At 39.5% G+C, this 24,101-nt stretch overlaps 2 protein-coding genes across 8 annotated transcripts in view; both read left to right on the forward strand.

The window, feature by feature from the left end:
* Nucleotides 1-5,995: 5,995 nt before the first annotated feature.
* Nucleotides 5,996-24,101, forward strand: part of IFT81 (intraflagellar transport 81) — a 112,408-nt gene continuing 94,302 nt past the window's right edge. For 6 of the 7 annotated variants that reach the window (XM_059876013.1, XM_059876015.1, XM_059876016.1 and 3 more), the window contains exons 1-8: nucleotides 5,996-6,051; nucleotides 11,184-11,348; nucleotides 11,876-11,979; nucleotides 12,516-12,696; nucleotides 17,726-17,815; nucleotides 20,423-20,488; nucleotides 20,803-20,913; nucleotides 21,995-22,079. In XM_059876013.1, coding sequence (XP_059731996.1) covers nucleotides 11,205-11,348; nucleotides 11,876-11,979; nucleotides 12,516-12,696; nucleotides 17,726-17,815; nucleotides 20,423-20,488; nucleotides 20,803-20,913; nucleotides 21,995-22,079 — 781 coding nt within the window. In that variant the 5' untranslated portion in view covers nucleotides 5,996-6,051; nucleotides 11,184-11,204. 7 annotated transcript variants of the gene reach the window in all.
* On the forward strand, nucleotides 17,164-17,500 carry LOC112442039 (small ribosomal subunit protein uS14-like). The gene has a single exon (XM_059876188.1). It carries the CDS (start codon nucleotides 17,217-17,219, stop codon nucleotides 17,385-17,387), a length of 171 nt encoding a protein of 56 aa, XP_059732171.1. The 5' UTR covers nucleotides 17,164-17,216; the 3' UTR covers nucleotides 17,388-17,500.

The following is a 24,101-nucleotide window of genomic DNA, read 5'->3' on the forward strand; positions in this document are numbered from 1 at the left end:
TAATTTTAATTTCTTTCATCTCCAAATAACCTAGATGGCAAAGGCATTAAATGGATAACATTAATGGATAACAGAATACCCCACTTCTGAATTTGTTCCTGTGTCTGGGTCATTTTTCTCCGGTTTAAGAAAATGAGATAAAGTGGGCAGTATGCAGAGTAGCCCCAGATGGGATAGCATCTTGAAAACTGGCATTCACTGAATACTCATGAAGAATCCAGAAATATCTCATGGTCAGAATGAAAGGTCTAAATTTAATACCCAAAACAGAAAATTGGCTTGGCTTCCCTGTACTCTGCACAGGAAAGTTCTTGTTGGAAAGTTCTGAAATGAGAAGGGGCTGGAGACATTAAGTTCATAGGATTGTCAGATTTTTATGGGGATGTTGAGGGTCTGCTGTTATCCCAAGATCTCATTTGGCCCATGCTGGAGGCTTGCATTGAAGGAAGATAATTTGTTGGAAGGAAATCAGGGAGAAGGTTTACACTGATACACAAACACCCCACAATAAGTACAGACTCATTTCTTCCTCTTCTGGTTGTGCTTACCCAGCTTTTAAGATTTAACCACCTTCCCAGACCACCTGAACAGGACATCTGTTGTTCTTGTTTGAACAGTATCTATACCTCTGGTAAGAAAATCCAGCCCTTTCTTTTGGGAAACTGCCCTTACCCCATCTATTACTATGTTTATCAGAGCCATAACAACTGATTCAAGAATGATCAGACACACTTAAGACCATTGAGAGTTTGCCCTGGGAATTTTCTGGAACCATGGAAGCAAAGATCCTCCTTTTTTTTTTTCTCCCCTACCACACTATGTGACTTGTGGGGGAATGGCTTGTGGGATCTTAGTTCGCCGACCAGAGATCAAATCTGGGTCCGTGGCAATGAGAAGACCAGGGAATTCCCCTAAAGATTCTTTTATTGAGGTTGCTAGGTTTGAAGAATGTAAGCCTCTTGCTACTAACAGCCCATTCAGAGAAAAGTGGGAATGAGAAACAGTTAAGACAGAGTGAGAAAGAAAGTTAAGATGACATCACTGAGCTCCTAGATCAAGCCATACCTGATGGTAGTAATTTCCTTGGACTTCACAATTACATGAAATAATGACCAATCTCCTTATTTTTACTTTAATATTAAACTCAGTCTTGAAAAGGCACTTGACTAAGAGTGATTTTTTCCCCCTCTGAATAACCAGAGCAGAGGTGCATAACTGTTGATGGACCTTGTAGTATCTAGAAGGTTAAATAAGGGAGCTAGAAGGGGCAGCTTCCAGTTTCTGTCTCATCTCCTCCACACTTCTTCCCACCTTCTCCTCCACTGGAGGCTGGTGATAATACCAAATAATAGCATTTTCTTATTAGGGGACTTTGAGAAGCAGATTGGGAATTTTAGTGCTTTGATAGCAAGGGAAGAGTAGGTTTCAACAACAGTCTGTTTTACAACCAAAAACTCTAAAGAATCTACACCTTGGGTCCTATAGTCTGCAACAACGAGCAACCAAGAGGCCAAAATTAACAATAATTGAAAGGAAAAGACAAATCCAAGAAAGGCCACCCCTTCATTAACCCATGTCCCCGATGTGCATACACTGCTTATCTGATTTAGCCAATGGAAGTGCTTTATCCATGAGAGTGGAGGTATGTACATACATGTTCATAGCAACACTGTTTATTGTAGCCAAAAAGTGGAAACAATCCAAATGTCTATTAATAGATAAACAGATGAACAAAAATCCATACCATGAAATGTTATTCTGCCATAGAATGGAAGTACTGATATTTGCTGCAATATGGATGAACCTTGAAAATACTGCAACTAAGTGAAAGAAACCGGACACAAAGAACCACATACTTTATGGTTCCATTTATATGAAATGTCCAGAAAAGACAAATCCATAGAGAAGGAAAGCAGATGGATGGTTTCCAGGGGCTGAGAAGTGGTGGGTTGTTTTTTTTTTTTTTAATTGCAAACTGGGAGATAATGGCTAAAGAGAATGGGGTTTCTTTCAGGGACAGTGAAAATGTTTTGGGGTTGGATAGAGGTAATGGTTGCACAACTTTGCAAATATGGTAAAAGCAATGGAATCGTATACTTAAATGAGTGGATTGTATGTATGTGGGCTTTATCTTAATAAGCTATTAAAAAGAGAGAGGGTCAGGGTAGGAGGAGGAATCTCTCAGAGAGGCTGTCTCATGTGACTGGGACTTCCTTTCACTTATTAAAAATGTCAACTATAGTTCAGCCAAGTGGCATCTTCTTTACAGGGAAGACTCAATATAGAACCTAAGGGGAAAAAAAGAATACATGTGGGTGGCTTAACTTGGGATATAATCAGCAATGCCTTCATAGTTGTGAAATTATTGCTGATAGGTTCTTCTTGGATCCCTCAGTGAATCTTTTTATCTTAAATGAATCAAAGGATGGTTGCAAAATCTTCCTTTGTCCTGTGTGTGGGCCTGATAGATAGGCGGGGACCCAACATGTTCAAGGCCGCTCTATGCCTGTCTTCTTTGCTTCTAGTTGGAATAATAACTTCCCAGTATATGGATCCCAGGCAGCATGCAGACTGGCTTCAAATTCTTTCCTGTGTTTCAAAGCAATCACATTAAGCATAAAATCAATTCAAGTTTGAGAACAAAGAGTAGATTCCATTGCTCACTTGAATTTACACAGGATTGCATTCTTTTTAAATATCACTTTATTTCTTTATTTATTGGCTGGGCTGGGTTTTTGTTGCCACGTGGGCTCTTCTCAAGTTGTGGCAAGCCTGGTACGAGGGTTTCTCATGGGGGTGGCTTCTCTCGTTGTGAAGCACAGGCTCTAGGACCTGTTGGCTTCAGTAGTTATGGTCCCTGGGCTCTGGAGCACAGGTTCAATAGTTATGGCACACAGGTTTACTTGCCCTGAAGCATGTGGGATCTTCCTGGACCAGGGACCAAACCCGTATCTCCTGCATTGGCAGGCAAGATTCTTTACCACTGAGGTACCAGGGAAGCCCAGGATTGCATTCTTATAACTGACATGTATAGTGTTTTCATAATAGCAGCAGTAGGCAGAGAAGGACTAAAAACTACTGGAAAAGTCACTCATCTTTGTATAGCCTACATCCGTAGACTATAGAAGGAGCAAATCTAACTGTATCTTTTATTTATTTTTTTAAAATTAAAAAAAATTTATTTAATTGGAGGCTGATTACTTTACAATATTGTAGTGGTTTTGCAGTACATTGACATGAATCTACCACGGGTGTACATGTGTTCCCCATCCTGAACTCCCCTCCCACCTCCCTCCCCATACCGTCCCTCTGGGTCATCCCAGTGCACCAGCCCTGAGCACCCTATATCATGCATCGAACCTGGACTGGTGATTCGTTTCACATATGATAATGTACATGTTTCAATGCCATTCTCCCAAATCATCCCACCCTCGCCCTCTCCCACAGAGTCCAAAAGACTGTTCTATACATCTCTGTCTCTTTTGCTGTCTCACATATAGGGTATCTTTAAAAAAAAAATTGGTGGGGGGTGGTAAGATGTCTTTATCTTGGGCTTCCCAGGTGGCACAGTGGTAAGGAATCCACCTGTCAATGTAGGAACCTCTAGTTCGACCTCTGGGTTGGGAAGATCCAACCCAGAAGGAAATGGCAATCCACTCCAGTATTCTTGCCGGGATGATCCCATGGACAGATGAGCCTGGTAGGCTTCAGTCCATGGGGTTGCAAAGAGTTGGACACGACTGAGCAACTGAGCATGCATGCATGTACTTATCTCTTCTAATATCAGGCACTGTTCTAATCTCAAAACCCATATCAACTCACTTAATCTTCACATCAACCCTTTTAGGAAAGAATTATATGGCCACATTTTATAGATGAGGAAATGAAATCTCAAGTGAAGCCATACAATGGCAATCCAAGCTCCAAATCCAGGTAGCCAGGAAAATCTCCTAACATACCCAATAGGGTCAAGTAATCACATCATCCCTTGTATGCATCTTTTGGGCTTCTCAGGTGGTGCAGTGGTAAAAGAATCTACCTGCCAGTGCAGGAGGTGCAGGAGACATGGGTTCGATTCCTGGGGTGGAAAGATCCTCTGGAGAAGAAAATGGCAACCCACTCCAGTATTCTTGCCTGGGAAATTTCACGGACAGAGGAGCCTGGAGGGCAATAGTCCGTGGGGTCGCAAAGACATGACAATGGCATGCATCTTTTATTGTTGTTTACCATCCAGAGTTAACTTTTCAAGGTTAACTGTCCAGAGTTAACTTTTCAAGGTTTTCAGTGTTGCCTTCTTTAACTAGTCTTGAGCATCTGTGAGATGGGACCTGTCTTTAATTTCTCTCCAAGCGCCCTGCAGCCAGTGATGTACCCATCTTGGAATGTTCTGTTCCCTCTGCCCAAAAAAACCTCTCCCCTTTCTTGTTTGGCTACTTTTTACTAACCCTTAAACATCTTTTTGTCTGATGGAACCTCTCCTGACAGTACAATCCCTTCAGCTCCAAATAAACTCGAGACCCTTCATCTGGACTCTCCCATCATTGGATCCTTCTTTATAGCATTTATTGTTGTTGTATTGGTGTTGCCCATTTAACTGTCACTCTTCCTGCATAGACTGTCAGCTCCATGAAGTCAGGGGCCAGGTAATTCCCTGCCCTCCATTGCATTCCCAGAAGCCAGCACAGAGCAGGGCATACAGGAGATGCCTAATATGGAATTTGTTTTGTTTTGCTTTATTTTGTAAGTCTGATGCTAAATCCGTAGTTGGTTTCTTCCAAGATGTTTGAGCGGGCTATTAAGTTTTCAGAGGGTGAGGAGTTTCATTTTTTTCCTTCTTCTTCTCATTTCTTCACTGCCAGCTGACATCACAAAGTACAGTGGTGTCCATTCTGATAGGCGCAGTTCAAAATACCATTCACCAACTAAGTTCTTTCCTAACACCAGTTAGTAAAATCCTAGGGTTCTGTCTGCTTCTGTAGACTTCCTGGCCTCCTCTGTGACCTGGGCATTAAGATCTCCTCTCCCCTATCTCATAGAATGTGAACTCCTTGGAAAGGTAAGGAGGACTTTATTCATTTCTGCAGGTGCCTAAAAATAGGCTCTCAGAAACCAAAGAGCCTTGGGCCATTTACTTTTTTTTTTTTTTGGTTTCTCTCCATATTAAATTGTGGAAGAAAAAAATTAATTCCCAATACAGGCTATGTGGCCCAATAATGTGACAAAGAAGCAGAAATCTCTATGATGAATGTGTCTTTTGTTAATCCCACCGGAGACTCTACAATTATTCCATGTATAACCCAATTCGGAGATATTTATGTCAAAAATCTAAATTTGAAGCCCAGGCCAAATGCTTCCTCAACCCAAATCCTGCTGGCCCTGCCTCAAAGAAGTCATCACCAGATGTTTGGTGAAGGAAGGAGGGAAGGCAGGAAAGAGGGAAGGAGGAGAGAGGGAAAGGGCACAGGAATTTTAAATGGGTTAATAATGAAGAGGGGCTTCCCTGATGCTTCAGGGATAAAGACCCTGCCTGCCAATGAGGAGACGCTGGTTCGATCCCTGGGTCGGGAAGATACCCTGGAGAAGGCGGTGGCAACCCATTCCAGGATTCTTGTCTGGGAAATGCCATGGACAGAGCCTGTCCATAGGGTCGCAGTCCATAGGGTCCAGTCCATAGGATTGCAGAGTCCTTAAGACTTATGGACTAAACAACATAATAATAATGAAAAGAGTATTTCGTAAACTGCAAACTGCAGGACATTTGCGAAAGTTTATTGCCACCGTAACAACTCCTAATTCTCTAGGCTGTCTGCAGTGGCTCAGAACCTGCGAAACCCTTTGAACTTGGGCCCCGCACTCTCCGCATTTCGCATCCGGAGCTTCGGCTTCACTGCGCGCGCCCGCCAAGGGCCTCGCGGAAACGCGCCAACCCTCCCCTCCGGAAGTGACGTGTCCACGGCCTAGCAACCGTTGCCAAGGAGCTCGTCTCTAGGAACCCACTAGAGCCTGGATGCCTCGTGTGGGGGTAAAGTGGTTTCGTGAGGAGAATTTGAGGTAACGTCGCCAAGTCGCGGTCGGAAACTCCCCTGAACCCCGGAATAGGAGAGAACTTCCTCCCCCTTCCCTTTCGCTTTCCAGTGCGGCACCTCGAGAGTGGAGGGGGTCGCAGCAGTTAAACCCCCCACTTCGGGGGTCAGCTCCTGTGGGGCCTCGCAGTGATCCAGGCGGCTCCCCAACAAGATGAACCGTAGGGGAGCCCAGAGCAGCCCTCGCGAGGTGCCTGGGTCAGACATGGGATCTTTTGTCCCCTCTCCCGAGCCCCAGGGGCGGGAAGCGGCGGGGGAACTATTTTGGGGAATCTTAGGAGGCTCGTGCCAGCCTGGGACCCGGACAGCGCTGATTCTGTCCTGAGTTGTGCCAGATAAACGCACGTCCTGGTTTTAATTCTCCCCCACCCCCTCGGGTTCTTATGTGGGTGAGTGCTTGTGAATTAGTGAGGCGACTTTCCGCTGGAACAGGGAGAGTAATTGCTTTTGCTAATTTTAGAGCGGAGAACCCACTGGGCATAGACAACCTACCTATTCAGTACATCTTTGTCCTTAGCGGGTGACCATCTGAAAGCTGGTGGGCAGCTAGGAGTGAAAATGAACTGGTTTCTTTTCCTCTCCTAGTAACGTTTTATGTGTTTATCCTAGTATTTTGGGTTTTGGAAGGGAAAAAAAGAATATATGTGTGTATGTGTTATGTTTTATATACATACAATTTTTACATATATATAATTTCTAAAGAATGAAAAATTGAGTATATCCATGTGTGGAGGTTGTGACGTGAACTTTTACTTAAAATACACAGTGGAAAATTTGCATCTCCAGTGTGGATTTTTATTTCTCTAAAGGTTTTCCTTTTATAGCTTAAAGGAAACCTTACAAATTTAAACCACATTGGTTATCTTTTTTTTTTTTTACCATCTTTTGGCTTATTTTTCAAAAATAATACAATCATTTACTCATAATTTTATCTTAATTATGAGAAAATGATGATACTTGTACATTTTGATGTTTTCTAAGTATCCAACTCTACCTACCCAATTTAAAAAATCTGTTTCAGAGCAAGATGCATGCAGCTCCAACTAATGTCTTAAGTAAATTAGCATCTCTTCATTTCATGGTTAAAAACTATTAGGGAACACTGAAATATCTTTTTCCTTATTTCTTTTTTTTGGCAGTTCACTGTTACATTCATTTTTTAAAACTGCTACTCTAAAAAACTGCCTGTCTGCAAATTTCTACCACTTTCCTCCATACTAAACACATGATGTCTGCATGCAAGAAACACTAGAAGCCATGGTTAAGTTGTTTCAGCCATTAAATAATCAGATAATCAATTTTAAAAAGTTACAATCTTCCTCACTGCCATCTTGTTTAGGCTTATGCTTATTTTCTGGCCTTGGGCCTGTGAACAAATTCATTCTAGTGGAAGAAGTCGCTGTTTTATATGCCATATTCAAAGATAGAATTAGGCACAGATATGTCTTCAGGTGGGCTTCCTGGTGGCTCAGAGGTAAAGAATCCATCTGCCAATGCAGGAGACTTGAATTTGATCTCTGGGTTGGGAAGATCCCCTGGAGAAGAAAATGGCAACCCACTCCAGTATTCTTGCCTGGCCTTGAACAGGGCTTGAAAAATGGTAAGGTTTTGCACCTCTGGAGATGGGGCAAAGGGAAAACAGCCCTAGGCAGAAAAAGCAGCATTAACTGAAGGCAAAGGTGGAAAAACTATGTAGGGAGTAGTGCTTATTTCTGTCAGCTGAAGTTTGAAAGGATGTAAGGAAAAGAAATGCAAAAAAGCAAAATGGCTGTCTGAGGAGGCCTTATAAATAGCTGTGAAAAGAAGAGAAGCAAAAAGCAAAGCAGAAAAGGAAAGATATAAGCATCTGAATGCAGAGTTCCAAAGAATAGCAAGGAGAGATAAGAAAGCCTTCCTCAGCGATCAATGCAAAGAAATAGAGGAAAACAACAGAATGGAAAAGACTAGAGATCTCTTCAAGAAAATTAGAGATACCAAGGGAACATTTCATGCAAAGATGGGCTCAATAAAGGACAGAAATGGTATGGACCTGACAGAAGCAGAAGATTTTAAGAAGAGGTGGCAAGAATACACAGAAGAACTGTACAAAAAAGATCTTCACGACCCAGATAATTACAATGGTGTGATCACTCACCTAGAGCCAGACATCCTGGAATGTGAAGTCAAGTGGGCCTTAGAAAGCATCACTACAAACAAAGCTAGTGGAGGTGATGGAATTCCAGTTGAGCTATTTCAGATCCTGAAAGATGATGCTGTGACAGTGCTGCACTCAATATGTCAGCAAATTTGGAAAACTCAGCAGTGGCCACAGGACTGGAAAAGGTCAGTTTTCATTCCAATCCCAAAGAAAGGCAATGCCAAAGAATGCTCAAACTACCACACAATTGCACTCATCTCACACGCTAGTAAAGTAATGCTCAAAATTCTCCAAGCCACGCTTCAGCAATGTGTGAACCGTGAACTTCCAGATGTTCAAGCTGGTTTTAGAAAAGGCAGAGGAACCAGAGACCAAATTGCCAACATCTGCTGGATCATGGAGAAAGCAAGAGAGTTCCAGAAAAACATCTATTTCTGCTTTATTGGCTATGCCAAAGCCTTTGACTGTGTGGATCACAATAAACTGTGGAAAATTCTGAAAGAGATGGGAATACCAGACCACCTGACCTGCCTCTTGAGAAACCTATATGCAGGTCAGGAAGCAACAGTTAGAACAGGACATGGAACAACAGACTGGTTCCAAATAGGAAAAGGAGTACATCAAGGCTGTATATTGTCACCCTGCTTATTTAACTTCTATGCAGAGTACATCATGGGAAACGCTGGGCTGGAAGAAGCACAAGTTGGAATCAAGATTGCCGGGAGAAATATCAGTCACCTCACATAAGCAGATGACACCACCCTTATGGCAGAAAGTGATGAGGAACTAAAGGGCCTCTTGATGAAGGTGAAAGAGGAGAGTGAAAAAGTTGGCTTAAAGCTCAACATTCAGAAAACTAAGATCATGGCATCTGGTCCCATCACTTCATGGGAAATGGATGGGGAAGCAGTGGAAACAGTGTCAGACTTTATTTTTTTGGGCTCCCAAATCACTGCAGATGGTGATTGCAGCCATGAAATTAAAAGATGCTTACTCCTTGGAAGGAAAGTTATGACCAACCTAGATAGCATATTCAAAAGCAGAGACATTACTTTGCCAACAAAGGTCCATCTAGTCAAGGCTATGGTTTTTCCAGTGGCCATGTATGGATGTGAGAGTTGGACTGTGAAGAAAGCTGAGTGTCAAGGAATTGATGCTTTTAAACTTTGGTGTTGGAGAAGACTCTTGAGAGTCCCTTGGACTGCAAGGAGATCCAACCAGTCTGTTCTAAAGGAGATCAGTCCTGGGTGTTCCTTGGAAGGACTGATGATAAAGCTGAAACTCCAATATTTTGGCCACCTCATGCGAAGAGTTGACTCATTGGAAAAGACCCTGATGCTGGAAGGGATTGGGGGCAGGAGGAGAAGGGGACGACAGAGGATGAGATGGCTGAATGGCATCACCAACTCGATGGACATGGGTTTGGGTGGACTCTGGGAGTTGGTGATGGACAGGGAGGCCTGGCGTGCTGTGATTCATGGGGTCGCAAAGAGTCAGACACGACTGAGCAACTGAACTGTAATGAACTGAACTGAAGGTAACAATTTGGAAACAAAACTGAGGAATGCTAAATTGAGCTTGAGTTTCCCAGGTGGCGCTAGTGGCAAAGAACCTGCCTGTCAGTGCTGGAGAGGAAAGAGATGTAGGTTTGATCCCTGGGTCAGGAGGAACAGAGGAAGGCATGGCAACCCACTCCAATATTCTTGCCTGGAGAATTCCATGGTTGGAGGATCCTGGTGGGCTACAGTCCATAGGGTCGCAAAGAGTTGGACACAACTAAAGTGACTTCAGTCAGTTCAGTTCAGTCGCTCAGTTGTGCCCAACTCTTTGCGACCCCATGGATCGCAGCATGCCAGGCTTCCCTGTTCATCAAACTCCTGGAGCTTGCTCAAACTCATGTCCATTGAGTCGGTGATGCCATCCAACCATCTCATCTTCTGTTGTCCCCTTCTCCTCCTGCCTTCGATGTTTCCCAGCATCAGGGTCTTTTCCAGTGAGTCAATTCTTTACATCAAGTGGCCCAAGTATTGCAGTTTTAGCATCAGCATCAGTCCTTCCAATATGTGAAGAGCACATATTGTTTAGTCCCTAAGTCATGTCTGACTCTTTCATGACCCGATGGACCTCTAGGCTCCTCTGTCCATGGGATTTCCCAGGCAAGAAGACTGGAGTGGGTATCCATTTCTTTCTCCAGGGGATTTTCCTGACCCACATCTCTTGCATTGGCAGGTGGATTCTTTACCACTGAGCTACCTGGGAAGCTCAAAGAAGGCATACCTAAGGCTGAAGTTTGTAACCTCTACCCAGCTTCCCTTGTGGCTCAGCTGGTAAAGAATCCACCTGTAATGCAGGAGACCTGGGTTTGATCCCAAAATCCCCTGGAGAAGAAAAAGGCTACCCACTCCAGTATTCTGGCCTGGAGAATTCCATGGACTATATAGTCCATGGGGTCGCAAAGAGTTGGACATGACTGAGCAACTTTCACTCACTCACCCAGCTTCAGTTGATTGTGGCCATATAATGGGTCCAGGGTTCCCAGATCTGATTATCTAGAGAATTTGGAAACTTGGATTAATGTGGGCTGCTAATTAAAAAAAAATATTGAAGCATGTCTACAGGCTGAGTTTTACCCCTGGGTAGAAATTGTGGAGCTGAATGGAAGAAATGTTAATGTGGGTGGGTTTTATATTCATTTGTCCATGTTAATTCAGATGATTGCTATCAGATGCATATACAAAAACGTGTTGTTGAATATTATCAATATGTACTATAGCATTCCTAATAAAGTCCGCATACTCTTTCAATAAAATAACTCTTTTCACAGCATTTTGTATTCCATGTAGAATATATTCCATGCCTACTTCCTATGAACTTAATATTGACCTTCTGGTGACTATATTTTGTTAATACAGAATTTTTGTTTCCAATATTGAGGATTTTTTTCCTGTATTTTTACTGTTTAGTTTAAATTATAAGACCTAATTATGAGTGATCAAATCAAATTCATCGTGGACAATCTCAATAAGGAACCTTTTAGGAAGAACTATAATTTAATCACATTTGATTCCTTGGAGCCAATGCAACTATTACAAGTTCTCAATGATGTTCTGGCTGAGATTGATCCAAAGGTAAGAGTTTTCTTTTTCTCTGTGATGAAAAGGGTGGCAAGAAAGCAAGTTTCTGCCACTAAATATCTGTAACTTTGGGGCAAATTATTTAACCTCTCTGGGCCTAGTTTTCCATTCCTATAAAGTGATAGTAGATGATCTTTAAAATTTCTCTACTAGCTCAAAAATTAAATTACCTCCTTGTACCTTACTTAGAAATTATTTGTGCAGTTCCAAACATAAATAGATTTGGTTCCGGAATGAAAATGCTTTTACAAAAGGTTTTATTGTGTTGCAAGTTAGCTCATGTCTCATATACACTGGTCTTTTCCACTGGAGACTTTCTTAAGCTTGGCATTCTTAGTATGAATCCTGATCTAGCTTGTATGTACCCTCCCTTGGAATCTGGAAGCCTCCATACTTAATCTGTTTTATGAAGAGACCATTGTGACTGTTATGCTCTAGCAGAACAATTTTGTCAGTGAGTTTCAATATTGTACTTTGCTATATTTGCATAATAACATTTTTTCAATTTCTTTATTTGTTAGCAAGTTGTTGATATCAGAGAGGAGATGCCAGAGCAAACAGCCAAAAGGATGTTGAGCCTTCTTGGTATCCTTAAATACAAACCTCCAGGAAATGCTGCAGACATGTAAGGAGCTGACCAAGTGTTGCTTTCTTAGAGCTGTACTTTAATATCCAAACCTTCATAGTCAGTCTTTCTGACAATGCTTGTTTTCCCTAAGTCAGTGGCCTCATGAAATCACTGGATTTCAAAATAATCTTGATTTTTTTAATGTTATTTTGTCATGTAGGAGTCTTAAGTGAGTCAGTTCTTTCTCTTAATCAAAAAAGTCAGGCAAATCCATGTTTCTATTTTATCATTTATCTGCCATCCTATACAAAAGCTACAATTTAAACCTGTCCAGTCAGTGAAGTGAAGTATTAGGGCTGACCAGTTAATGGTTCCAAAACAACCTCCTCATATATTCCAGTGATGTATTAAGGGACTAATTTTATGATTATTGTCAATGTGCAGACTTACTTTAGAATAGCCTTGGTTTTATCTTTTTAAAATAGTCAAGGAAAAGTGTAAATTGGATTTGAGCAAATGTTAACTCTTTTCAAGGTTTACTTATAAGCCTCTGTGTGTGTGTGTGTGTGTGTGTGTGTATTTTCTTTTTATAGGAGTACCTTTCGTCAGGGTCTGGTGATTGGAAGTAAACCTGTAATTTACCCAGTGCTCCACTGGCTTCTTCAGAGAACTAATGAACTGAAGAAAAGAGCATATTTAGCTCGTTTTTTAATAAAACTTGAGGTACCAAGTGAGTTTCTCCAGGATGAAACCGTGGCTGATACCAATAAACAGGTATACAATATATAAATGGTATTTTTAAGCTATATGTAATGACTTTCAAGGTTTCAAATATATATTGATCTCACTTTAGTTTATTTGCTGTTTCTGTATTTCCATTGGATATAGTATTATCCAAAAGGATAAATTATTATCAATAATTTTCACCTGTAATTACTCTATGAAAATATTGACTTCTGAACACCAGTACCTTTTTGGTGATAGAGTATGTGGATAGAAAAAATCCTGAAATTAGGATTTTAGAATAATTTATTACTTAGGAATTGTGCATAGTTAAATGAACTTTTTGACCAACTCAGTACCATGAGGGTGGGGGTTCAATAAAGGGCATGTGGACTTTCTTTGTACTGTTTCTTACAACTGAATCTGCCATTACCTCAAAAGTTTAACTAAATTTTTAAAATGTCCTTGAATGAATAAACACATGGATTTAAAAAAAAAAAAAATAATTGTGGGTAGATAGGATCCTGGGCTTGGAACTGCAGAATACTTTGTTAATTATTTAGGTGATATATAATTTGTCATCCAAATCATAATAATTACACCAGAGCAAAAGGTATAAATTGGCACTATACCAGGTGAATTGGGACTTGTGAGCACCTTCAAAAATTGTGTGTAGGCAAAGAAGCCGGGGTTATGATCTCAAAGGATGTCCTAATCAGGCAAAAGGTAGAGAAAGAACCGGGAATTTGCAATTTCAGTGTACTTTCCTCACCAGAGTGTTGATGTGATATTGGGTTTCTGGCCTTAAGACGTTAAAGCTCTTCACTATACAGGATTTTGGCTGGTCAGGCTCCTGGTCCTGGGATTTCAAAGCATGTTGCTGATTGAAGACTGTCTAAACCACTCAATGGAAACAGACTATGGAAGTTAGAGAATTTAGGCTTGAGATTTAAAAGAAAAAATTTGCTTCTCTTTAGCATTTGTACTTTTGTTTTATAGTAGGTCTTTAGACCAATTTGTGCCAGTTTGTTGTGAATTTTAATAGTTTGTCAATCTGTCTCTCCCAGTAGATTTATGAGATCTCTAAGGACAGGTGTCATGTCTTATCCATCTTTGTTTTCCTCCAGAATTTTGTAGGGTTGCTTCTGTATGATATGGCTCAAAATTTGGTTGAGTTGAAACAATCTACTAAATGTTTTTTATCCATGTATTTTGTTATTTTGGGTAGCCATGACAGTAACTCAAAATAGAGTCAGTATTGATCTCTTAAGACATTTCAAGGGTTGAAAGGTTTATGCAAATAATTACGTCAAATAATACAGTAGACGCCTTGAGAAAGCACAGCACCATTGCAGCCCCTGCCTTTGAAGGCTTTACACAATGTAAGCAGTAGAGAGTGTACACATGAACTATTTTCTCCTCCCTACCCTCCCCTATCAATAAATCTGATAGAAACTAATTCCTCTGAAGGAAGTTTATTAATAGTTTTTATCAACCATGGCAAACTAATTATTAATGGAAGAATTAATAATACTAAAGTCATATTTGTTCTTGAAGCATGTTTGAAGTGTATGTATGAAATGATTTACATGTTTAGCCAGTCTTTTAGCGGAGGACCTAATAAAAAATTCACATTGCCTTTCTAAATGAAGAGTTTTAGAACGATTGATTTATAGACTTGCAGAATATATGTCAAGAAAAAATATTAATTTTCTGTCACTATCCACAAAAAAACCTATTTTAAAAAATTTGGGGGTAAGAGTTGTGACTTTTTTCACTCCTTTAACTGCTTTTTTATTGAACACCTGTATTGGTTAAGTACGATGCTAGGCCCTAGGGATACAAAAGCCTCCACAAGTAATATGATTCTTATCCTCCTGACTGTCAGTGTCCAAAGGTGGAGACAGATAGTTCAGTCGCTCAGTTGTGTCCAACTCTTTGCGACCCCGTGAATCGCAGCATGCCAGGCCTCCCTGTCCATCACCAACTCCCGGAGTTCACCCAAATTCACGTCCATTGAGTTGGTGATGCCATCCAGCCATCTCATCCTCTGTTGTCCCCTTCTCCTCCTGCCCCCAATCCCTTCCAGCATCAGGGTCTTTTCCAATGAGTCAACTCTTCACATGAGGTGGCCAAAATATTGGAGTTTCAGCTTTATCATCAGTCCTTCCAAGGAACACCCAGGACTGATCTCCTTCAGAATGGACTGGTTGGATCTCCTTGCAGTCCAAGGAACTCTCAAGAGTCTTCTTCAACACCACAGTTCAAAAGCATCAATTCCTTGACACTCAGCTTTCTTCACAGTCCAACTCTCACATCCATACATGACCACTGGAAAAACCATAGCCTTGACCAGACGGACCTTTGTTGGCAAAGTAATGTCTCTGCTTTTGAATATGCTATCTAGGTTGGTCATAACTTTCCTTCCAAGGAGTAAGCGTCTTTTAATTTCATGGCTGCAATCACCATCTGCAGTGATTTTGGAGGCCCAAAACATAAAGTCTGACACTGTATCCACTGCTTCCCCATCCATTTCCCATGAAGTGATGGGACCAGATGCCATGATCTTAGTTTTCTGAATGTTGAGCTTTAAGCCAACTTTTTCACTCTCCTCTTTCACCTTCATCAAGAGGCCCTTTAGTTCCTCATCACTTTCTGCCATAAGGGTGGTGTCATCTGCATATCTGAGGTTATTGGTATTTCTCCCAGAAATCTTGATTCCAGCTTGTGCTTCTTCCAGCCCAGCGTTTCTCATGATGTACTCTGTATAGAAGTTAAATAAGCAGGGTGACAATATACAGCCTTGACGTACTCCTTTTCCTATTTGGAACCAGTCTGTTGTTCCATGTCCTGTTCTAACTGTTGCTTCTTGACCTGCATATAGGTTTCTCAAGAGGCAGGTCAGGTAGTCTGGTATTCCCATCTGTTTCAGAATTTTCCACAGTTTATTGTGATCCACACAGTCAAAGGCTTTGGCATAGTCAATAAAGCAGAAATAGATGTTTTTCTGGAACTCTCTTGCTTTCTCCATGATCCAGCAGATGTTGGCAATTTGGTCTCTGGTTCCTCTGCCTTTTCTAAAACCAGCTTGAACATCTGGAAGTTCACGGTTCACACATTGCTGAAGCGTGGCTTGGAGAATTTTGAGCATTACTTTACTAGCGTGTGAGATGAGTGCAATTGTGTGGTAGTTTGAGCATTCTTTGGCATTGCCTTTCTTTGGGATTGGAATGAAAACTGACCTTTTCCAGTCCTGTGGCCACTGCTGAGTTTTCCAAATTTGCTGACATATTGAGTGCAGCACGTTCACAGCATCATCTTTTAGGATTTGAAATAGCTCAACTGGAATTCCATCACCTCCACTAGCTTTGTTTGTAGTGATGCTTTCTAAGGCCCACTTGACTTCACATTCCAGGATGTCTGGCTCTAGGTGAGTGATCACACCATTGTGATTATCTGGGTCATGAAGCTCTTTTTTGTACAGTTCTTCTGTGTATTCTTGCCACCTCTTTTTAATATCTTCTGCTTCTGTTAGGTCCATACCATTTCTGTCCTTTATTGAGCCCATCTTTGCATGAAATGTTCCCTTGGTATCTCTAATTTTCTTGAAGAGATCTCTAGTCTTTTCCATTCTGTTGTTTTCCTCTATTTCTTTGCATTGATCACTGAGGAAGGCTTTCTTATCTCTCCTTGCTATTCTTTGGAACTCTGCATTCAGATGCTTATATCTTTCCTTTTCTGCTTTGCTTTTTGCTTCTCTTCTTTTCACAGCTATTTGTAAGGCCTCCCCTGACAGCATTTTGTCTTTTTGCATTTCTTTTCCATGGGGATGGTCTTGATCACTGTCTCCTATACAATGTCACGAACCTCCATCCATAGTTCATCAGGCACTCTATCTATCAGATCTAGTCCCTTAAATCTATTTCTCACTTCCACTGTATGAAGTGAAGTAAAATGAAGTGAAGTTGCTCAGTCGTGTCTGACTCTTTGCGACCCCGTGGACTGTAGCCTGCCAGGCTCCTCTTTCCATGGGATTCTCCAGGCAAGAATACTGGAGTGGGTTGCCATTTCCTTTTCCAGGGAATCTTTCAACCCAGGGATGGAACCCGGGTCTCCTGCATTGCAGGCAGATGCTTTATCCTCTGAGCCACCAGGGAAGATACCCCTCCACTGTATAATCATAAGGAATTTGATTTAGGTCATACTTGAATGATCTAGTGGTTTTCCCTACTTTCTTCAATTTAAGTCTGAATAAGGAGTTCATGATCTGAGCCACAGTCAGATCAGATAAGTAACTAGCAATTACAAGTTTATATGATATTTACTCTGATATCATGGTACTCATATAGAATAGGTACAGGGCTAAAGAAGGCTTCTTTGGGGATACTGAGATCTGAAGGATGAGTAAGTTATCCAGGAAAGGGATGAGGGAGTCATAGAGTGTTGTTCTCAGACGGAATAGGGTGTGTAAAGTGATGTGGATGGAATAGGATGTGTAAAGTGAAAGTGGACTATACCAGGAATTTAAAGAAGGTCAAGCCCTTTTACTTCATTGCAGCTGAGAAGGCAACATGGGTCACCAGCAGCTTTACTGGAGCCATCCGAGAAAGTTCGGCCAGGGTTCTCGCTCTTGCCGGGTCTGCTCAAACCGGCATGGTCTGATCCGGAAATACAGCCTCAATATGTGCCGCCAGTGTTTCCACCAGTATGAGAAGGACATCGGCTTCATTAAGTTGGACTAACCAAACTTCCTTAGATGGCTCATCCAGCACATCAACCTTAGGTGGAAATAATACTAGCTCTTTGTATATAAAATAAAAGTTTTCAAAACTTCAAAAAAAAAAAAAATAAAGAAGGTCGACATAGCTGGCATATGGAGTGTTGGTTAGGAAAGTAATCAGGGAAGTCTTTAGAGGCCAGATTATATACACCAAAATTTTTGTGTCCCGTATGAATATTTAAGGATATATTTTAATGGTGTTATATACTGATTAAATAATAACTATAAGTTAGTAGATGACCTGATTAAGGAAACCTACTGGATCTAGTCAGTTTATAATTTTTTAACTTGTTCTTTTAGTATGAAGATTTGATGGAAGCCTTTAAAACTTTGCATAAAGAATGTGAGCAGCTCAAGATATCCGGATTTTCTACAGCAGAAATAAGAAGGGTAAAGAAAAAACAATAATGATTTTGGTGGGGATTTGAATTAAATTCAGAATGTCTTAAGACTATAGAAACTAATGATAGCAAATGGCAAATTTTCTTTTGTAGGACCTTTGCTGATTCTTTGCTGATTCTTTACCGAAGAAATTAATGAGGCCAGGGTTAATTCGTAGTTAATTCTTATGTTATTATATACTATATATATATATTATATATATATATTATATACTATTGTTATATAGAGCACTTTGTTGTTGTTCAGTCACTAAGTCATGTCCGACCTTTTTGCAACCCCATGGACCAGAGCCCACCAGGCTCCTCTGTCCATCGGATTTCCCAGGCAAGAATACTAGAGTGGATTACCATGTCCTCTTCCTGGGGATCTTCCCAATCCACAGATCAAACCCAAGTCTCCTGAATTGGCAGGCAGATTCTTTACCACTGAGCCACCAGGGAAGCCCGTATAGATCACTGCCATGGATTAAAAGTAATTATGTTTTGGGTCTTTATCTAATATATATGTGTATACAAACACACACACACATATATATATGAAGTCTGTGTCATAGAAGAAAGAAAAATAGAAGGAAAAAAATCTAATTGTTAACATTTGTTGCACTATATCCTTTTGGATTTTGTGTGTGTGTGTGTATGTATGTATGTATGTATTTGGGATCACACTATACATAATTATTTGTATCTTGTTTTTTTAATCATTGCATTGTGAATATATTCCCATTGTTATCTTTCTACAATGTGATTTTCAATGAGTAAATAGTATTCTATGGTATGGATAGTTTTACAGTTTTTGGTGTTTTGTTTTCATAATTTGCTATTATAGATAATGCTATAATTTATCTTCTACATAAATTTATTTTGGGCTATCTGTGATTATTTCCTTAGAATAAATTTCTAGAAGTAGAAAGCATATGAGGATTTTTATGTCTTTCTTGATGCATGTTATTTAGTGTTCTCCAAAAAATATTTTTGTACGCTCACCAGACATATAAGTTCTTTCTCTAGAAAATTGCTAATTCTCGCTTTCTTGAATTTTATATTTTTAGAAATAACATCTTTATCTTCTCAAACAAGAATCATTAGAAGTTGCTTCCTCAGGGAGGCCCTTCCCTGATTCTCTAGATGGATTAGTTCACCCCAATTCTTTTTGTTTTATAACACTCATTGTACTTACAATTATTTTAATGTCTGTCTTCCCAGACATTTTAAACTCTGTGAGGGCGAGGACCATGTCTATATATCTTATTTACCACAATATCCCCAGTCCCCTGCATGTAGTATGTCTCCAGTAAGAGTTTATTGACTGTATTAGAAATGAAAGATGAGGTCACATCTAATAGAAAAGAAAGACCCATAAGTAGATACTTATCACGAAGTATGGAATAAGGGTGATAGATACCCATCTACTGTTCCTCCATTATGCCATGTGAGTAACCAGAAATGATAAAATAACCTAGAGTCTGTGATTTTAATTTTATTAATTATTACCAGAGTGTTTTTCAATATATTCTTTGTAAGGAAATACGATTAAGCAAAAAATAGAAACTAATTCACTTAAAATCTCTTGGTCTTGTGGTAACTTTTACTGCGATTTTAGTGACTATATGTAAACTTTTTTCTTGGTATTGTATTATATATAAATGTCATAGTCTGCTTCCAAGTAATGCCGTATCATGACTTCTTCTCATGTTATCCAACATTTTTCTGAATAATTTTTAGTAACTTTCATTGTGTTGTGCCATAATTCACTTAGTAGTCCTTAGACATTTGGGTCATTTCCAAATTTTAGATATAATTAGCATCTATGAGAATCCTTATAGATTCCCATGGGTAAAATTACTGATCCACAAGGTATGTACATTTATTTTAAGACTTTTGAAATTATTCTTCAGTGCAATATCACCAATAGTAACAGTCCCTGTTTCCCCAGATCCTGGCAATCCTGACCACCATGTGTATTTTTCCTTTCATTATTACTGTGAGAGTTAGCCTGTTAGTTTTTGGGGTTTAGCAAGGATTTTTTTGCTTGTTTTGTTTTCACTAGAAAATATTGTGGAGCTGGTGGAATTTTTTTTTTTTGAAATCTTTTATTTTTAGAAAGGGAATTGGTTAATTGACAAAACCAGACACAAATTTATATATTGAAAACACCATAGCCTTAAAAATAATTTCCCTGGAAAACTGACAGAATATAAAGTCTGGTGTTTAACAGAGCACATGGGACGTCAGCAGCTGTTGCTCATGATTTTAGACCTGCACACTATCCATTATAAAAGGTTTTTGACAAACCGTGTGTCCATATTGGAATTAGAACACAAATGGGCTGGTTGGCAGCTTCACCTTACTATTTTATAACCTGTTGCTTTTCTAAATGAATACCAAGCTACCAAATAAATTACTCTGCATAAAGAACCCTGGAGAGGAAGGGCAGGTGGTAAATAGAAATGCACTTCTTCCAAAAGAGGATCTTTGTTTCTTACTGCTCTGGTTATAAGTGATGGAAGTGCTAAATGTGTAATCATATAAAAACCTTATCTGAATTCTACAGACAAAGAATATTTTTTCTTATAATGTCTTCTTGACTGCTTTTTAGGATATCAGTGCAATGGAGGAAGAAAAGGATCAGCTTATTAAGAGAGTTGAACGTTTGAAGAAAAGGGTAAGGCAAGAATTAGCACTGTAAAACTTTGACCCTCAGTCCCAAGAACTTGCAAAGAATTAGGAATTGCAAGTAAAGATTAAGCAAGGCATAAGTGTACATCTGAAGAGGGAGTCAAATAACATGAACGGAAAGGGAATCTCCCTAGGCAGTAGCCCAAAGCTTTCAAGGACCTGGAGTTTGAAACTTTAGTGTCATCTCTAGGGAATGCTGTTTACCAAAAGGAAATGATAAGTGAATGTCTGAGTCACATGACATGCTAATGTCTCTCTTAAATCTGACAGTAACATATACTACTTATTCCCTTACTGTAGGTGGAGACAGTTCAGAATCATCAGAGGATGCTGAAAATAGCAAGGCAACTTCGAGTTGAGAAAGAGAGAGAAGAATTTCTTGCACAACAGAAACAGGAACAAAAAAATCAGGTACCCACATAAAAGTTTATATTGTCATGATGAAAGAAATAGTTCCTTCTGATCATTCAAGTGCTAAGAGGAAGATTTTTAGAATTGAGGACGTTCCTGTTTCCCTTTGTTAACATGATGAAATACTCTTTTTAAGAGTATTGCACAGCACCAACAGCAAAAACAAAACCATCTTTTGGGTTTCTATTCTTCATGCGTATCTATGCACTATCTCTTGGGCTGTGCTTAACTCATGTTGTTCCAGCATTACAGAATATCCATTGTAATGTTAAGCAGTAAGATTAACTGTTAATAGAACTTCTAGAATCTCTGCTGCTGGGTCACTTCAGTCGTGTCCGACTCTGTGCGACCCCATAGACGGCAGCCCTAAAGGGTGTCTTAAGATTCAGACTGTATGAGAATGTCTATTTTATTCCATGAATCATGGTATTTTTTATGTTTTCCTCCAGTGGCAAATAAGCAAATCATGAAAAGACTCAAAATCACATATACTCCACATTTTTAGATTTTGCCTTAAAGAAAAAAATAATTTGGCCAGAAAGTATTTATTTTATTTTATTAAAAATCTATCTTAAAACTGAGTGGACTTGTGTATTAGAATGATATTTCAAATCAGCTTCATTTCCTACTAAATGGGCAGTTTAGGTTTTTGGCTCTTCTGGATCTTGGCTTGGCATCATAATATTAGTGCAGTAAGCTGCATTTGCCTGTGTCCTGAATGGTTACTTAGCTTCACTTTCTGATTCTCAAACATCATTTCTGAGAATGTTAGCATTCCTTGGAATTGAGAAAACCATGTTTTAACAGAAAAGCCTAGTACAAATATTTCTTTAACATGCATTTTTCCTTGATCACCAAATTCAACAAATAACTAAATAAAACATTTCCGAAAGCTTTTTAAGTTTTACTTGAAAATGTATTGAGCAAACCAGTTACATTTTTGGCTTAGCTTAGTAATTTCTTAGTTATTATTTATTTTCTTTATAAGAATTATGTAGAACTTGTATTTTTCATTGCTTGTCTATATAAATGGTAGGTTTCAGCAGAATAAGCAAGTAATAGATGTAATTGTATTTTAAAGCTATTTCATGCAGTGCAGAGACTGCAAAGAATACAAAACCAGCTGAAAAGTATGCGACATGCAGCAGCAGATGCGACACCTGAAAGTAAGTGGAAATTACTGTATGATATAGGTGATCATATTAGTGAGAATATTAGTTTGAATCAGTAGTCTTCCTTACTAATGGGAATTGATTATTCTCAAGCGATAGGTCAGCATTTTGGGGCATCATTTCCTAGCTAGTAAGGGACAGCCTGGTGAAGACACCCTTAAGTGTTCACCTAGGGTCTTTTAATTCCCTTTCAGTGTTTTGTCAGAGAGTGAAGGTAGTGGAAACCATGGTGGAGGGAGGCTCTCTGGTGTGTGAATGTATAAAATACTTAGAATGGATGCTATGAAAAAGTTGGACAGAAAAAGTGTAAATATCATTTTATAGCCAGGGCTATAAAGAAAAAGAATAAAATGCTAGAGCCTTAAAACTGAGTGCTTTTCATATTTTGGGTTGTGCCAGTGAAATGGGTATCTCTGGCTCTGTTATCACATTAGCTTTATATAGAGGATGGATGGCAGGAGAAGAAGGGGGCAACAGAGGATGAAATGGGTGGACGGCATCATCGACTTAATGAACATGAGTTTGAGCAAACTCTGGGAGATAGTGAAGGACAGGGAAGCCTGGCGTGCTGCGGTCCATGGGGCTGCAAAGAGTTGGACATGACTGAGCGACTGAACAGCAATCCCAGATTATACCACCAAACCCATCCTAGGCATTTTTAAAACCATCCTAGGTTTTTGTTCATCAGAAGGGAGATGATGTAAACTGACAGAGCAGTAAAAAATTCTCATTTGTACTGGAGAAATATTTCAATGTAAATATCCAGCTCTTGGAGGATATTTTTCAAGCGTTCTAGGAAACATTCTACTCTAATATATAATACATAGAATGACTATAATAAAAAAGACAGTCAATAACAAGTGTTGACAAGGTTGTGAAGAAATTGGAACCTGCATACAGTGCTGGTGGAAATGTAAAATGATTCATCTACTTTGGAAAACAGTTCGGCAGTTCCTCGAAATGTTAAACCTAGAGTTACCATGTGATTCAGCAATTTTATTCCTGGATATCTACCCAAAAGAGTTGAAAACATATGTCCACACAAAAACTTGTACACACATGTTCATAGCAACATTGTTCATAATGTTGTTCAGTTGCAAAGTCATGTCCAGCTCTTTGCTATGGACTGCAGCAGGCAGGCTTCCCTGTCCTTCACTTTCTCCTGGAGTTTGCTCAAATTCATATCCACTGAATCAGTGATGCTATCTAACCATCTCATCCTCTGCTGCTCTTGGTTCTCCTCTTGCCTTCAATCTTTGCCAGCATCAGGGTCTTTTCATAATAGCCAAATATAAAAACAATACCAATGTCCCTAAACTGATGAATGAATAAACAAATTATAGCATAACCATACAATGGAATTTTATTCAACAATAAAAGGAATGAAGTATTGATACATGCTACAATATGGATGAACTCTCAAATCATCCTAAGTGAAACAAAGACAACTTATTATGTGACCCCATTTGTATGAAATTTCCAGAATAAGCAAATACATAGAGACAGAAATCAATGATGAGTGCCTAGGGCTGGGGAATTATAGGCGAGGACAACTGTGTTGGTTGGTGGGTGGGTGACGGGGATAGGAGACTGCTAGTGGGTATAGAGGCTTCTTTTGAAACCTGATTGAGATGGTGTAAAATTGATTGTGGTAGTCATACAATTCTGTGAATATACTAAAAGCCATTGAGCGTATGCTTTAAGTAGATGAATTTTATGGCTATATGGTAAATTATATCTCAGTAAATCTGTTAAAGAGATAATATAGTACTTCCTTGATTCTAGACACATGATCTTTAACATTTTAATTGTTTTTGCAGTTGGGGTATATCTTGCACTTTATGTATACATTTCACAAGGTATTTGTTAATTTAGTTGATGTCTTATAATTAATTGCATCTTAAAATCAAAGAAATATGGCACATGTAATTGATATGTAAGAAACCACTATAGTATTCCCCATAAAATGTATGGTTAATACATGTTAATTAATGACTTTCCATAGAATCTCTTGGG

This window comes from Bos taurus, chromosome 17, assembly GCF_002263795.3.
Source record: "Bos taurus isolate L1 Dominette 01449 registration number 42190680 breed Hereford chromosome 17, ARS-UCD2.0, whole genome shotgun sequence".
In the NCBI taxonomy this organism is placed as follows: domain Eukaryota; kingdom Metazoa; phylum Chordata; class Mammalia; order Artiodactyla; family Bovidae; genus Bos; species Bos taurus.

What these genes read in the sequence shown, in the direction of transcription:
- LOC112442039 (XM_059876188.1), top strand. Translation starts at nt 17,217, where the DNA reads ATGGGTCACCAGCAGCTTTACTGGAGCCATCCGAGAAAGTTCGGCCAG.